At 36.4% G+C, this 17467-nt stretch overlaps 1 protein-coding gene across 1 annotated transcript in view; it reads left to right on the top strand.

Annotated features, from left to right (window-relative positions):
• Nucleotides 1-6268: 6268 nt before the first annotated feature.
• Nucleotides 6269-17467, top strand: part of LOC129270356 (hepatocyte growth factor-regulated tyrosine kinase substrate-like) — a 29158-nt gene continuing 17959 nt past the window's right edge. Inside the window, exons 1-5 of the mRNA XM_064105631.1 lie at nt 6269-6413; nt 14763-14847; nt 15418-15493; nt 15974-16066; nt 16524-16644. Of these exons, the coding sequence (XP_063961701.1) occupies nt 6371-6413; nt 14763-14847; nt 15418-15493; nt 15974-16066; nt 16524-16644 (418 nt within the window). The 5' untranslated portion in view covers nt 6269-6370. The remainder of the gene's footprint in view (nt 6414-14762; nt 14848-15417; nt 15494-15973; nt 16067-16523; nt 16645-17467) is intronic.

The raw sequence follows: 17467 nt of genomic DNA on the forward strand, positions 1-17467 counted from the left end.
GTGCTACATGAACATATAAATATGTATAGTTAGATACTCAAAACAGACTAGTTTTGATATTTAATAGCATTATTTGCAGGATTCACCTAAAGGCGACCGCACACCTTACGATTGGTCTGCGACCCGATTTCAGAATAAAATGTAGTAGAATTTGATGCTAATATTGAGACTTGGAATATCTCGATTTCAGAATAAAATGTAGTAGAATTTGATGCTAATATTGAGACTTGGAATATCTCGCTGTGTAATGTTCTAAATCATTGTACGAATACCTATGTTCAAATCTGTGACTATGCCATCATCCTACTTAGAATAAAAGCGATTTTAATATCTAGTCGTAATGACGTCATAGCAATGGTACAATTGGCTACGATTTAAAACTAATTTGGCTTTTGCTCCAAAATAAAGGCTTGCAATCTTTCAAGATAGTTAGATTAGTATTCTTTCAATTACATTTAACCTCAAATAAAATGATATGTTCCATTCACATTTTCAGAAAATGAGCAAAATGTGATTTGTTCCAAAATCGAATCGCGAACAGGCCTAAGGTGTACGGTGGCCTTAAGTTTCGCAACAATTAATCTTTGTGTGTATACATGGAAAAGTTATCAATGAGCCACTGTAGTGGGGCCAAAGCTTAGCGCTAAATTAGTGATTTAAAATTACATTGGAAGTGTTTCATGAAGCGCCTTGAGAAATTTGCTCTTAGCCAATCAGATGTAAGGATTTTAGTAGCTTATAACAAGAATCATGGAAATCACTATTTGTGTATGAAATGCTTTCCAGAACTGTCACTTCAGCTAGTTGCCAGGTTTATGGTTGCTGTGAACGCAAATTTTAGGTAGATATTAATCAGAAACATAGTGGTAGAAAATCCTCTATGTGTATGTTGCATTAATGGAATGATTTCTAAATTCTACTTCCGTTTATTTCAGATCTTGTGAAATTTTATGTTAAAGTAATAGCAAGTGATGTTTATGAAAATGAAACTGGTTTCCCGGTTTCATTTTCTTTCATAATTTGACCATTTGTTCTGTAAACTTTATGTAAAATGAATTAGGGGTATACTTATACTGGCTTATTTTAACAGAAGTTGATACTTACTGTAATACATGTATGTGTACCATTAATCATGTTCATGACAAGTAATCTATCTTTTAATTGAATCTGCCTTCATTTTGTATGTTCCACCTAATTAAGTATGTCTTATGTTTGTATAATTTTGTTGAATGTTATGTGTGTAGCTCGCAATATTATTGAAAAAAAATTTTGTTCCTCAGCATGAACTTCGAATGGGTTGATTTTATAGCCAATACTACTTTTATAGTTTTTTTTGCCATTCTTCAGAATAGGACATGAATGGCTATTTTATTTTCCTATTTATCAATATAACTTATTTTATCCTTCATTATAATATGGGTGATGCTACTATTCTTTTTATTTTATTTTTTATTTTTCACTTATGTATGTTGAGCTGCTTATTTTTCGAATTCCTGCCAAAGTTGTAGAAATGAATGCATTTGGCAATGTGGGCATGAAAAAAAAAGATTAGAATTCATTTAGTTTTAATAGGCCTAGAGTGGTATAGCCTTTCACAGGAGGATCAATACCACGGGTAATTTGAAGTCATACATGTATTTTAAGCTAGTGTTGGTGTTATGAAAAATAAACACTAAACCCAATGCTAACTTGAAATGAGGCTTGGTGTTGGGGTTGGAATAACTTGTCAGAGTTGTTGAAAATTTTAGAGTGTAAAACTTCATATCAATGGCAATAGGGCCTACTCAACCCTATGTGTATATTCCATGCCTGATTCCATGCTTATACTTGTTTCATAAACTTAAAGTGTTTAAAAAATGAATAAGATACAGTGTTGAGAGCTGGTATTGGTGTTGGCTGTTATACAACATGAACACCAAACCCAACTTGAAGTGAGGCTGATGATGGGATCGAAATCACTCAGATATATTCAGATTTTTTTTTGAAAACATGAATTATAATCTCTTTGGTGTTGATCCTCCAGCTAATATTTAAATTTTTTGTATAATGCTTAAAAAACCCACCATGATAGAAAGACCTTCTTATAAGCATATATGAAGTGAGATTGCTAAAGGTAATTTGTACCTAGTCTGCAGGCACAGACCCTTGTTTTTGTCTCACCTGCATAGCAGAGTGAGACTATAGGCGCCGCTTTTCCGACGGCGACGGCGACGGCGGCGTCAACACCAAATCTTAACCTGAGGTTAAGTTTTTGAAATGACAGCATAACTTAGAAAGTATATGGACCTAGTTCATGAAACTTGGCCATAAGGTTAATCAAGTATTACTGAATATCCTGCCTGAGTTTCATGTCACATGACCAAGGTCAAAGGTCATTTAGGGTCAATGAACTTAGACCATGTTGGGGGAATCAACATCAAAATCTTAACCTAAGGTTAAGTTTTTGAAATGTCATCATAACTTAGAAAATATATGGACCTAGTTCATGAAACTTATACATAAGGTTAATCAAGTATCACTGAACATCCTGCATGAGTTTCACATCACATGACCAAGGTCAAAGGTCATTTAGGGTCAATGAACTTTGGCCGAATTGGGGGTATCTGTTGAATTACCATCATAACTTTGAAAGTTTATGGATCTGATTCATGAAACTTGGACATAATAGTAATCAAGTATTACTGAACATCCTGTGCAAGTTTCAGGTCACATGATCAAGGTCAAAGGTCATTTAGGGTCAATGAACTTTGGCCAAATTGGGGTATTTGTTGAATTACAGCCATAAATTTGAAAGTGTGTTGGTCTAGTTCATAAAACTTGGACATAATAGTAATCAAGTATCACTGAACATCCTGTGCGAGTTTCAGGTCACATGATCAAGGTCAAAGGTCATGTAAGGTCAAAGAACTTTGGCCACGTTGGGGGTATTTGTTGAATTGCCATCATATCTCTATAAGTGTATTGGTCTAGTTCATAAAACATGGAAATAAGAGTAACCAAGTATCACTGAACATCTTGTGCGAGTTATAGTAGTTTTCAAAATCAGCACTGCTGCTATATTGAATCGCGTGATGCAGGTGAGACGGCCAGAGGCATTCCACTTGTTTACACTTTCACATGATGCGTAATGCAGAGTCTGAAGTAGAGAGACTAGATTCACTATGTACTGTGGCTGGCTCTACCGTACTCTAATTTGACACAGAGAGAGACTTTGGAGTCTAGTCTCCCTCTAGACATTGGTTAGTTAACCCGTTGCCTCCGAGATTCTTTGAATCCCATAGGTTTTACACAGGGACCACCCGGTTCCCGTAAGCAATGGGTTAAAGTGTCAATTATGAGGCTGTGATTGTAGACTAATTTGTACCCACATGGGTCCAGTAACACAAACCTTTGTGCTTGATCTTAGTGCTGATTTTCATGCTTGATTGCATTGCTAATTACATGTATGTGCAATCAAACATGAAAATCAACTGATCAATGGCAGAGCCTCGTGGTAAGGGGTCTAGAGCTTCCCATACTCTATCACACATCATACAGTATAGTATGTTGTGAGAAAGGAAGAGAAATATGTTTGGGGGTGTTTCATATAGAGCTATTAAAGATGACTTAAAGTTGTTCATAAGTGCTAACAAATACAAAATTTTGAACAGGTGATTTCATAGATGAATACACAGTAGTAGGCACCCATGACTGAGCATGACTTGACCAACTAGGTGCTCATATACTACACACATTGTTGACTTTTAGTGCGATCAATCAGTCATTCTTAACCCTTTGTGAAACTCCTGCTGTATGTTTTCTTCCTCTGAACACACATGCATGTGGTACATGATTATGTATTAAAGAGGGCAGAAAATAGCACCTGAAATATTTAGGCTTGTTGAGAAAGTTTCTCTTTTTTCTCATTTCTATTATTTTTCTACTATGGTGGGTTTATCAACCATAGACTTTACAGTGCCATACATCTGTGATTGAGGTCTAGATAAGATAAGAGTGTGAATGCAATATTATAGTAGCTATATCATTTGGGTGATGTCTGACTTTTTTGTCCAAGGCATGCTTTATATCGTGTAAATTACTAGTCAATTGAATAAAACTCTTTTACATAAACATGTATTCCTGTTGTCAAATGTTGTCTGTTAGATTCTAGAGTAATGTAAGGTCCTTAAAGGTCAAGTCCACCTCAGAAAAAGTTGTTTTGAATCAACAGAGAAAAATCAGACAAGCATAATGCTGAAAATTTCATCAAAATCGGATGTAAAATAAGAAAGTTATGACATTTTGAAATTTCGCTTATTTTTCACAAAATAGTTATATGCACAATTTACCCACATGCATATGAGAGAATCAATGATGTCCCTCACTCACTATTTCTTTTGTTTTTTACTGTTTGAATTATACAATATTTCAATTTTTACAGATTTGACAATAAGGACCAACTTGACTGAACCATATAATGTTAAGCAATGGTAACTCCACATGTTCAGTAAGAAATAAAACTTTGTTTCACAGGACAATGAGGAGAAAATAAGAATATTTCATATTTCAAATAACAAAATACAAAAGAAAAAGTGAGTAAGTGATGTCATCAGTTTCCTCATTTGCATACCGACCAGGATGTGCATATAACTATTATGTAAAATTAAGCGAAACTTTAAAAGGACAAGTCCACCCCAACAAAGAGCTAATTTGAATAGAAAGAGAAAAATCAAACAAGCATACACTGATAATTTCATCAAAATCGGATGTAAAATAAAAAAGTTATAACATTTTAAAGTTTCACCTAATTTCTCAAAAGAGTTATATGCACATTCTGTTCGGTATGCAAATGAGGGGACAGATGACATCACCCACTCACTATTTCTTTTGTATTTTATTATATAAAATATGAAATATTTTGATTTTCTCGTCATTGTCATATGAAACAAAGTTTCATACCTCTATGAACAGGTGGAATTCCATTATTTTAACATTTTGTGGTTCAAGCAAGGGGGTCCTAATTGTCAAATTCGTAAAAATTGAAATATTGTATAATTTAAACAATAAAAAACAAAAGAAATAGTGAGTGAGTGACATCATCAACTCTCATTTGCATATCACCGAGTTGAGCATAGAACTGTTTTGTGAAAAATAAGCGAAACTTTAAAATGTCATAACTTTCTTATCTTACATCCGATTTTTATGAAGTTTTCAGCATTATTCATGTTTGATATTTCTCTATTTATTTAAATCGACTTTTTTCTGGGGTGGACTTGACCTTTAAATAAATTGTATATTGCCCTCATCTGACCGACTGGAAAGTGAAAAAAAAATTGGCTATTGTTTTTTAGCAGACCCATAATATACAAATGCAATTATTTGTGAGAAAATTTAAGATTTGGACAAAGAAATTGCTGAAATTTATATTCAGTGGCGTAAAAAAGGCATTAAAAGGTATTTTGACTGCATAGATAAATCCCAAATCATCACATGCATGATTTTCTTTGTGAAGAGGTATAGAGTTCGGGAAACAATTCTAACACTTTACTACTAAGCTCTCATATGATATGGTGTAATATTTATTGCCTAAGCTGTATGAAAAATATGTATATTTTTTCAATTGACTAACTTTCCAATTTTGGGCTTATGACAGCAACATAACCATTCTTTAAAAAAAAAAAGGTCAAGAGAAGTAGAGTATGAATTTTCCAATTCTGAAGTTCCCAAAATATATTTCCCCCATTTTGTTCCCCTTAAAAATATTTTTTTAAATCAGAACATAAAATATCATTTCTGAAATGGCAACTAGTTATCACATTGTATGTAAAGTGGCAAAATGCACTGCAAACCACTTTAAATGTGCATTTTACGAATACTAATTGGCCCATTCTCACACATTAATTTGCATATTGTTACCTTGTAATGACCTATTCTGTCAAATCCCTTTTTCTAAGTCTTTTCTGAAAGTGGAGAAATGTCAAATTCCAAATTATTGTTTGTTAGTATTGTAATCTTTTTATTTTTTAAAAATTATTTTATCTATTCACCTTGCTATTCACATCGACCCTGCTTTATAATTATATGTTCCTCCCTGGTACTTATTTTTATTTGTTTCTTTATTTCATTTTTTGAATTTGCTTCATTATTTTGCTATAATTTTGCTTAGTCAGAATCAGGGACTCAGGGTTCATTCTATCAGATTCTCGTGACCAAAAGATTCTTTGTTTGCGATGAAAATACTTTTTTTTTGTAATTGTTGTTGCCATATCTATTTGGGGGATATGACGTCAGTTCACCCCGGAAGTACAATATACAAGTAGGTGCATCAAGATTCGGGGAAAAACCAATTCTATCCAAGTAGAAAAACAAGTTATATTACAGAAAATCAGCCATGTTTGGATCATCTGCTAAAGGCACCTTTGATCGGAATGTTGGTAAGTCTATTTCCATGATAAACTGAGTGAAGATTTCTTTTTGCTGTGGTAAAAACCGATGATTTTGTTGTGAGAAATTGCGGTGACTCGACTGTGCAGCTTGTGACGACGCTGCCTGAGCCGATTTGAGAGGTAGATGAGCGGTGGAGCGCTGGCTGGACCGTACCGGGGGCGGGGCGCGCGTAGCCTGGAGGCGTCTGGGGAGTGAAAGTAAAGTATATACTGTATACCCAGTTGTTGTGTGTCCGGACAGGTTGTGTGTCCGGACGATCAATTTTAGAAAGTAATTTGGAAAAATTTACAAGCGAAGTTTCATCAATTTTTAGTTCAAAATGTTAGGAAATATTAGAGAGAACAAAATCGAAGATGATTATAACTATTGAATTCATATTTTTAGTGTAATCCAAAGACAAAAAAGAAGGCTTCAAAAATATAAAGTGTCCGGACACCCGATCCCCCATCCTACTAGACAGGAATAACCGTCGTTTCTGGGGATTTATTCAACAATTTCTGACATTTTACTGTAATCCCCATTTACCGACGGTAGGGTGTACGTGTGGGCTCGCATGTGTTCTCATTCCCTCCCTTTTGTCAATTCACAGTCCAAAGTTTGATGTAATTTTACACATCGAATTTACAATCTAAGGATGTATAAACAACAAACTTTTAAAAGTTGATATTTAAATGTTTAAATACTTTAAACGATATAGATGAAAAAGGCATGAAAAATATACTTTACCGATGTTTAATTGGGTTGAACACGATAAAAATGGTCAAAATGGCAGCCACACTATAAAATATTTACAAACGAACGTCAACAATCACGAATGTGATATCGATATTGCTTTCGATATTATACGATCTGCTCCATATGCGAACGAAACCGAAGATAAACGATACTACTTATACTAGTACTAGTACTAGTTATAATCGCGATATATCGATTCGAGACATTAAGTTAATAACGATAATGACGTCATTCAAGATGGCAACTTGCAAGAAAAACCGTCAGGTCAGGTGAAAATGTCTTAGATGACAGATTTCTCAATCATCCAGAGGATTTTTTTCAATAACTCCGGCCCAAGGTATGCAATTACTTAAGTTTTTTATATTTCCCTGATAATGGAAACCATGAAACTTTCAATTTTGCTTAAAAAACAGTTTTAAATCGCGATCTATAAAACGCTAGTTCACTATACGTTGGCTGTAGGTACGGGGCCCCATCCCCTTCAGTCTATGTATGGTGAGTGGAGCCAACGTAGTTCAGCGGAACAACCAAAATACAGAGACTGAAGCTTTTGGTCTAATACTGTACGTATGGTCACTCCCCTAACGCCTGGCGTTGTGATGTATAGACTCCTACGTACCGAGGGAAAAGGCAACTATAAAAATGCGCCAAACTGCTAGTTATGTTTAGAATCTGAGGTCACTAATGCTGTACATGGGCATGGGGAACAATATTGGTTGGCAATGTTTGGCAAAAAATGGATGGTAACAACTAATGGTTATAAAAAAGACGAATAAATTATATGATTATGAAGTAATAAAAGTAGAAGAGAGTTTACTTACACTTGTTGACATCGCCATCTTTGATTTTTTGTTAATGCAACCTAGTTACGTGACGCGTATAGAGGGCGGCAAAATCATGAGCGGTGCTATCTTAAAAAGTGCTAAAATGTCCCGCTTCAACCACTGAACTAGAAGTAGAAATACATAGAGAAAACATATTGCATCTTGCCTTCTACGGCGCGTTCTCGAACAATTGACCTAGCAAAATGGCGGCGGTCACGTGACTTATCGAGTTCGCCGGCGATGTTTTGCTTGGGTGTACGCGACTTCCACGTATTTATAGTTCAGTGGTTGAAGCGGGACATTTTAGCACTTTTTAAGATAGCACCGCTCATGATTTTGCCGCCCTCTATACGCGTCACGTAACTAGGTTGCATTAACAAAGGATCAAAGATGGCGATGTCAACAAGTGTAAGTAAACTCTCTTCTACTTTTATTACTTCATATAATTTATTCGTCTTTTTTATAACCATTACCATCCATTTTTTGCCAAACATTGCCAACCAATATTGTTCCCCATGCCCATGTACAGCATTAGTGACCTCAGATTCTAAACATAACTAGCAGTTTGGCGCATTTTTATAGTTGCCTTTTCCCTCGGTACGTAGGAGTCTATACATCACAACGCCAGGCGTTAGGGGAGTGACCATACGTACAGTATATACTTTCACTCCCCAGACGCCTCCAGGCTAGGCGCGCGTGGGCGGGGCCTGGGCTTTTGGGCCGGAGTGTGTTCAATTCACCCGCCTATGTAGACCAAAAGCTTCAGTCTCTGTATTTTGGTTGTTCCGCTGAACTGCATTGGCTCACTCACCAATACATAGACTGAAGAGCTTGGAGGCCCGTACGTACAGACAACGTAGCAGTAGTACTACTGCTACGTTGTCTGTACGTACGCACCCAAGGGTTCATTACATGCCGCCGCGCACAGAAAATTCAAGCCATAGAAGTCGTGTGTTGTGGACCCAAGAAGTGAGATCCCAGCACGCGCGACTCACTAGTTAGAAATCCACTGCCAAACGCGGTTCGTGGTGCGAGGTTAGTATACTAATACTAACCTCGCAATATGTGTGAGTGGTACGTACGGGCCTCCAAGCTCTTCAGTCTATGTCAGTAGTACTACTGCTACGTTGTCTGTACGTACGGGCCTCCAAGCTCTTCAGTCTATGTATTGCCAGTAGCCAGTAACGTTGTCGTTAGATCTAAGTTATTATTCTAAGTAACATTCGGCGGAAACCCGATTTCCGATCGTTTTTTTGTACATAAAATGTCACATTATGAAAAAGAAATCACATCAATATTTACGAAAAAATGTTTAAATCAGAAATATCGTACCTTACACCGCAGTTACCGCTAATTCCTTTCAAATGATGATCGAAACATCATCTTTAATCCGTTCGTTGGTCAACGTAAGTTGCCATCTTTGATGACGTCATCATCCTTACAGACGTATTTACCAGTCGCTATATATCGCAATTTGTGCCGCTGCTTTGCGCTTGTAGATGTGCGTGCGTTCGGAACCTGTCGCTCGCATTGATTGGCCAGGATATCGAAAATTTAATCGGAAAGCCTTGATAAAAGCACAACTCGTTGACGGCTGCCATTTTTTCCTCTCTGGCAGAAAATTAAAAAAAAAAGGAATAACCCGGGGAATAACTCATTGGTAACGTATATATTTCGATATTTTATAGAACTTACATAGTATCAAAAGAAAGATTAGAGTCTATCGAAAATAGTGGGCCTTCGCGTTCAAGATAATATAATGTCATTTAGAATCTAAAAGAAATTAAAATCTGGACAAAACCCGTCCTCCGAATTGCCGACCAGATTACACATGCAGGCTCGCACTAACACACTACCGTCGGTGAATGGGGATTATAGTAAAATGTCAGAAATTGTTGAATAAATCCCCAGAAACGACGGTTATTCCTGATTACCGCCTGTGCGGCGTTTTTTTATTTTTATTTTTCTTAAACTTTTAGGGCCCATTTCTCGTAACATCTCGTTACCGATATACATGTAAGTCTTCTTGACTATAAAATTTGAGATCTATTTGTTTTTAGCTGAAGTATTTTTGGGTCCGCTTTTTTTTGCTTTGATTTGACTTTGTACGCGCGATAACCTAGTCTTGAGGACTCCGTGAGCATATTTTTTTATGATTTTGATATTTTCATTTACTCAAGGAGTCTTGACAGGGCAGCCTATCTGACTGTAGCAGAAGATACTAGTCCAGAAGGGGATTCCTTTCATATTTAACATTAGAACTAGTGGTCCATATATAGACCAAAATTTTATTAAATTGCATACCTTTAATAATACTCCTAATGCGTGTGTGTGTAAAGGATCATAGTTTCCCCCCCAAAAAAGAAGAAAAATTCGAGTTTTCTTACCAGACCGATGTCATGTATCCATATTGTAAACACTGCGATACAATAGGCCTGACCCTTGAACCCGCTTCGATATGACGTACTTGGTACTTGGTAGGAATCCTCCAAAAGACGCCATAAAGGTGTTTAAACTGGAGGTGTGTCGTGTACGGTCACCAACTTAAGGTTCCGGTTTTAAGGTTTTTTGGAGTGCTGACTTAAAGGTTCCTAAGGATGGTTGGGATATAACTGAGGAGGGGAGATGGTTCCAGTCTTTGACAGTCCTCGGAAAAAATGAGTTTGCATGTGTATCTGTTCTGACATGTTTGATGCAGAATTGTTGATCATGACCCCGGCTTGCTCGATTTTCCTTCAGAGAGATGTATTCCTTGTAGTTGACGTCCATTAAACCATGGATCATCTTGAATAAACTGGTGATTCGGGAACACTGTCTTTCCTCTTGGAGGGGGATCCAATCCAAGGAGTCCTTCAGAGCAGTAACACTTGAGTCTTGCCCATAAGTGTTGGTGGTGAACCTAGCTGCTGCATTCTGGACCCTTTCGAGATCTTTTATGTTTGTAGTTGTGTAAGGATCTCAAGCTGAAGACGCATAGTTAAGATGAGGCTTAACCAGCATAGTGTACAGCTTCTCCTTCGTCTTAAATGAGGATTGGTAAAAGTTCCTTTTCAAGAAATTAAGGACTTTCATCGCCTTTTTTCTTGAATTCTCAACCTGTTTATTCCATCTCATGTCCTTCTGCAGGATGATACCCAAATATCTGCTGTGGGAAGTCTCTTCGAGGTCAATTCCCATCATCCGGTAGGATGCTTTGGCCGGATTTCTGGCTCTTGTGATCCGCAACGTCGTGCATTTACTAGGGTTTTAGCCCAGTCGACCAGAGTGTTGAGGTCTGTTTGTAACTGATCCACATCTTTAGATGATCTAATGGTATTGTAGATTAGGCAATCGTCCGCGAAGAGTCTGGTGGTACTCTTCACCCCATTCCCAATATCATTTATATGGAGAAGAAATAGATGGGGCCCGAGTACTGTGCCTTGCGGAGTTCCACTGAGTACAAGGACCCAGTTCGAGCATTCACCATGTACTATAACCCTCTGATATCTCTTTATGAGGAAGGATAATATCCATTTCTTGGTTTTAGAGCGAATCCCATAGAAGTCCAATTTGGTAAGGAGGCTATGATGTGGCATGACATCAAAAGCTTTCGAAAAGTCCAAAATAGCTACATCAAGTGTAAGTCCAATATCAATGTTCATGGTAAAATCATGGGTTGTTAAGATAAGTTGAGTCTCACAGGATCTTGCCTTCCTAAAAGCGTGCTGATTTTCAGACAGTATGTCCCATTTTGTTAAGTGAGCCATTAGGTTTGAATCAATGATATGTTCCAGTAACTTACAACAAACACTTGTCAACGAGACAGGGCGATAATTTGCTGGGTCTGTGGTCGACCCCTTTTTGTGGATAGGTGTGATATTCGCTTTTCTCCAATCCTCTGGGAGGTCGCCCGAGTCGAGAGACTGCTGGAACAAGTGTTGTAATACGGGAGCAACTTCATCTGCTGCCAACTTCAGAGCTTGATTTGGGATCTGGTCTGGTCCAATAGCTTTCGAGGTATCAATATTCCGCAGTAGTTTTCTTACTCCTTCAGTGTCAATGTACACGTACGTAGCGGCATTAGGAAGTGCCGTTTTGAAGAAAAATTCATAGATTAAAAATGTTTTTTATTAAATAATAAAATGTAAATATTGATTGTAAATAATTCTTATCAGCGCGAATATGTTTTGAAGCCGCCAAGCGCGATTAATTAATCCTGTGAAAATAACGGCGTTTACAGTAGTTGATCGTCCTGGTTTTTCGAGAGCAGTGATGAGGGAGGTCCTTACTATTTGCTACATTACTATTTTTTTTTTAAACAAGGAGATAGTTTCTTGGCCAGGATTTTTGACATCAGTAATGAGGGAGGTCCTTACTATTTATTTTGCTATTTTTTAATCAAATGATTGTCAGGCCATGTCAGGCCCGTTTTATGTGATCGATGCATGCTCAATATTGATAATAAATGAGTAGAAACATATATATATGCTTATATGAATAAATATATATACATACATATTCAATTAATTGGAAATCTATGGAAATGTATTATGCAATACAAATATATTGATGTTTTACTGATGTACAGGTATACCGGTACTGTATTATTGTAAAACAAAATGTTCATGTCAAGTGAATGATTTAAACATTATTCTACATTACATGGGGGGGGGGGGGGATTCATTCAGAAAAAAAAAATTGAAAGCCATTTTCATTTCCATGGAGCCATGTTCAGTTTTCCAGCTAGCCAAACTCTTTTTCAGCTCTGGGCATGGTTTCGCATCGCAGTTTGTCCTGCTTGTATATTGGTTTATTAAATAATTATTTAATATTGACTGGCCTTGAGGGAAAATCAAATATGTCGCCCGCAACAGAATCATATTGGCCCGAGTCTTTAGACGAGGGCAATATGGTTCTTTTAAGGGCGACATATTTGATGTTTCCCGAAAGAAGAGCCGGTCAATATAATTATTATTACCTAAGGCTGTAGAATGTGTAATTTAAGCTACTATTTGGAACAATTTATATGCCTGTTTGCTTATCACTACTTCTGATTTCAGGTTAGGTTGGTTGGTGTTGGAGTTAAGTTGGCGCTCTTCAATCTAGTAGATTATCTGCGCCAGGTCGTTTCCGAGTTAGTTACTTAATTCCCGCTTCAATGTCCTCGGCGTTAGACTAGTCTGACCTGTCATATAGGTTACTCACGACCTTAGCGAAGTAACCCTTAATAAGCAATTGTGACGTAATTGTTACCTTGCAGTCGCGTATCATGCATGGCGCGCACATACATGTACCGTGACTCAACGCGTATAAATCTTGCGCTTGGGTTACGTTTGTGTATGCATTGGCTGCACCGTGCATTATCTACAAGGCGTTGGTTCATAAACTGGTTCCAGCCAGATTTCTGAAATACTGAAATTAGCGATCAAAATCGGATCCTATTGCGCAAGCGCACTAGCAAAAATATGGCCAATATTGCCCTCTATTTTGTACAGGATTCCTATGGGCAAAGCCCGGGGAGGGTAACATGGCAAATGTTTACCTCATTGTCCTCAGATTGAAAGTAGCGAGCGAAATATGACTTTTATTTATCTCCTAAAATGCCTTGTATAGGTAATGTTTAATATTGTTCATTCAATTGCTATTCATATTTGTATTGATATCAATTGTTAAATGATCATTGAATTAATTGTTCACTTAATGTTTATTATTTTAATATTTGTAACTGTTAGATCTAGATCTATTTACTAACTTACATTTGTCCATCAAATTGAATACCTCAAGGAAGGATGAAGTTTATCAAATTTGAACAGAATTGGTACTCACTGGAATCATTTTCATAATTTTCAATTTCTTGATAATAAGTAACCCACTTGAAATTATTTTTTGAGTATTCAATGCATTGTTGCTGGATAGCTAACGTTAGAAAACTCGCCAGCAAATTATTAATTTCACAAATTCACATGTCACACCAGCACAGTCAATCACATCACCGCAGCACATATGCACACCCAACACAGTCACAAGCACAGTCAATCAACACTACACACATCGAAGTACAGGCGCTATCACTCACCAAAAACCCCCGCTGAAATACAAATTACGTCATTAAAATTGATTTATCTGTGAAATATTTTCAAAGCATGCAACGGATTAGTTCAGATTCAGGAAGCGGGGTCCCCTAAAATGAAGAAATCTGTGATTTTTTCAGAGTTTGAAAACTTTATTTTCTTGCTAATTTATGATCGTATCTTCAAAATTACTAATAAAAAACAAATCAGAATTTTTTTTCTTCATCGCAGTTACGGCGATATCGGACTTAGCAAAATAGTTGCGAGAGAGATCCCAGAGCACATGAGAGCAAATCACTCACCAATCTTGTGATTTTTTTTCGCTTTTCAGCAGCCATAAAAATAGTAAATATCAAGAAAATTGATGTGGCAATCAATAAGGGAAGCGAGCAGGACGAGAAACATCAATTTTTGATATTTTTTAGACAATATTTGAAAACAGTAAATAGTAAAATATTTCATGCGGCGGCCAAATAGATGCGCGTGAGGACGATCAATTACTTTCTTTTTTTACTTGGCCTTAGAATTTTTGTCAGAATATTTTGAGTTAATGTGTAGATCAGAAGCTCACTAATGTGATGGTAATACCTTTTTTTTTAAAGATGAAAAGTTGCCCATTTAAAAATTTACTCATCTCGCTTGAACCTGTTCTTTCTCTCTCTGTGTCTCTCTTTCTTGTGTCTTTTAATAAATCTCTAGACTCTCTTTTTCTCTTTCATTTGAATAGATAAAGCAGCAAGTCAGCTTTTGTTAGAGCCAGATTGGGAAGCGACGCTCCAGATATGTGATGCTATCAGACAAAAAGATGTCACGTAAGTACTTTTACAATGATCACTCTTTCAGGAAGATGCTGTACTGTGTACGATAAAGTGGTCTATAACAAGTGGTAATTGATCCCTCTACTCCATAGATTGTTTCATTCTCATATCTGGTCACATCACTATCAACATTGTGATATTGTGTACTTATCTTCTTTTTACTGTTCTATTGATTATTATTCTTATTATTCCAGTCCTGGGTACATTTAGCTTAGTCGGGGAGGGAGACCCTCGGGTCACAGTTATCAAATTAGCTTTTCCCAAACCCAGGCAGCTAAGCTACATGTACCCACCCATGGTTCTGTTTTTATTCATATATTGTTGAATCCTTATTGTATATATTGTAATTGCCAAATTGATAATAAATAAACAAATAAAACATCAGCAGGGATCCTCACTTACATGTAGCCCGACAAGCACAGTTGGATCATGTTTCCTTCACTGTCCGTTAAACCCTATGTAATTTTCAGTCATATATTTCCTATTATCTTTCCTTATGAATCCAAATCCAAACATTTGATTGTTTTCCTAATTATGTATTATTTCTTTTATGTTTACTCTCAGTCCCAAGTATGCCTTGGGTATGATCAGGAAGAAGTTATATGACAAGAATCCAAGGGTCACCCTCTATGCTCTACAGGTAAGGTATCCTTGAAAATGCAATTGTTTGCTTTTAAAAAAGAAAAACAATTTTGTAAAGGTAACATTATATAATAGGTTCTAGTGTTGAAGATTGCTGAGGAACATTTCCAATGCCTCTGTGGCTTCATTTTACTGTAAACGGTTATCAAGACAAAAATACCACATTTTATGGGTTAGCTCAATAATTTTTGATGCATAGACTGAGACATCATACAAATTTATCAGAAGAAAAGCTCAAAATTCTGCACTTGGTCCATGTTTATGCATTCGTACCTTTCATTAAGTGGTAAAACAAATAATGAGAATAAGCATTAAAATAATTCAATTGTCAATGTAGTGTAAACCAGCATTTTTGTTGTTCATATAAACAAGGTGTTTTTGTATGTTGTGCACGTTTGAAAGAAGTGCCATATTACTTAGTGTTTCCAAAGTTCATGAATGTAAAACATTTTCATTTTTCTGCATCTTGTACACATAGGTTTTGGAGTCATGTGTGAAGAATTGTGGAACAGGGATTCATGAAGAGGTCGCGACCCCTCAGTTTATGGATGACATCAAGGAACTAGTTCTGGTAGGTGAAATTTTACTGAAGATGTTGTATTTAGTATATAGTTTGTTTGAGGTGGATTCTATTTGAAATGTCCATTAACTGCCTTATATTTAGGTAGTTATTTAATATATTGTGCAATCCAGGAACAAAGTAATTTGAAGGTCATTTATAGCTCAAAAGAAGAAGTTTATTAGTTATGAATTGGAATTTGATTTAATTCTTGGATTCACTCAAGAAGAGTTCCTACTTCTTAAAAAAAAAGCAAGTATAAAGTTAACCATATTTCCATTGATTTTTAGAAGCCAGTTAAGTAATTTATTCCTTGAAATACATGTATACTAAAATATTGGCTTGTACATTCAAATTGTTTTGTTAATTTGGGTTGATGAATCCCAATGTGATTATTATGCTAAGTTGCTAACTACAGATAATCTTCCCTCGCAAATTATTGTTATGTTTTTCCCAATTTTTCATCCAGTCAAGCAATGAAGCAGTGAAAAGCAAGACTTTAGAACTGATCCAGGCCTGGGCCCAAGCCTTTAGGAATGAACCAAGCCTGAAGATAGTCTGCGATACCTGCAGCCAGCTCAAAGGAGAAGGTATTGACGTTTTCCATTTTTTATATTATTGAACTTGGAGGGATTTCTTCAAGTGCATGGTACGTGAAAATCCTGCCCATCTTGTATTCGGGGACAGGATTTAAAGAGGGACCGAAGAAGCTATATCGCACAGTTTATCTCCTGCCGTAGGTCTATACATCTTAGTACATATACATTTTTGATAAATAATCAGAAATATATTCTGAATATTTGTTTTTAACAATTATGGCCATTGGATCTGTTTTTTTTTTTTAAATATCCCCCTCCCTAAAAAAAACCCAGTAATTGGATCTATAATTTAAGCATTGGGTTTCTTGGAAATATTGTGGTATTGAAATAGCAATTGTCATTCTAATCACGTGAATAGGTATGTATAAGACTACGTTCTCAGAATGTAGCATTATGGGTAAGGCTATAGGCTATAAGTAGTTCAGATCTTACCTCGTGCTGTTCAAAGTAATGGTAGCTTGGTTTCTCTAGACCCTGGATTACTACTTTTATATTCTGAATTTGAAAGCTGACAAGACTTTAAAAAAAAATGCATCACGTCTAAATCGCCTAAACAGATAGCATTATATTTTATGTGCCAGTATGTTTTAATGGTAAGATGCTTACTGGTATTGTTGCAAGGGTTTTTGAAAAATTGTGATTATGGCGCCCAGGGGCCCGATACAGATACGCCACTATAATGGTAACTTTGCCATCCAATGTAACTACCGTGGTAAGGATGCTGAACAACCAATTAAAATCAAGGATTCCATGCAAGTTACCTTGGATGGCTAAGTTATCTTAATGCAGTGGATCCCAGGTTATACATTGGATT

This window comes from Lytechinus pictus, chromosome 10, assembly GCF_037042905.1.
Source record: "Lytechinus pictus isolate F3 Inbred chromosome 10, Lp3.0, whole genome shotgun sequence".
Classification (NCBI taxonomy): Eukaryota; Metazoa; Echinodermata; class Echinoidea; order Temnopleuroida; family Toxopneustidae; genus Lytechinus; species Lytechinus pictus.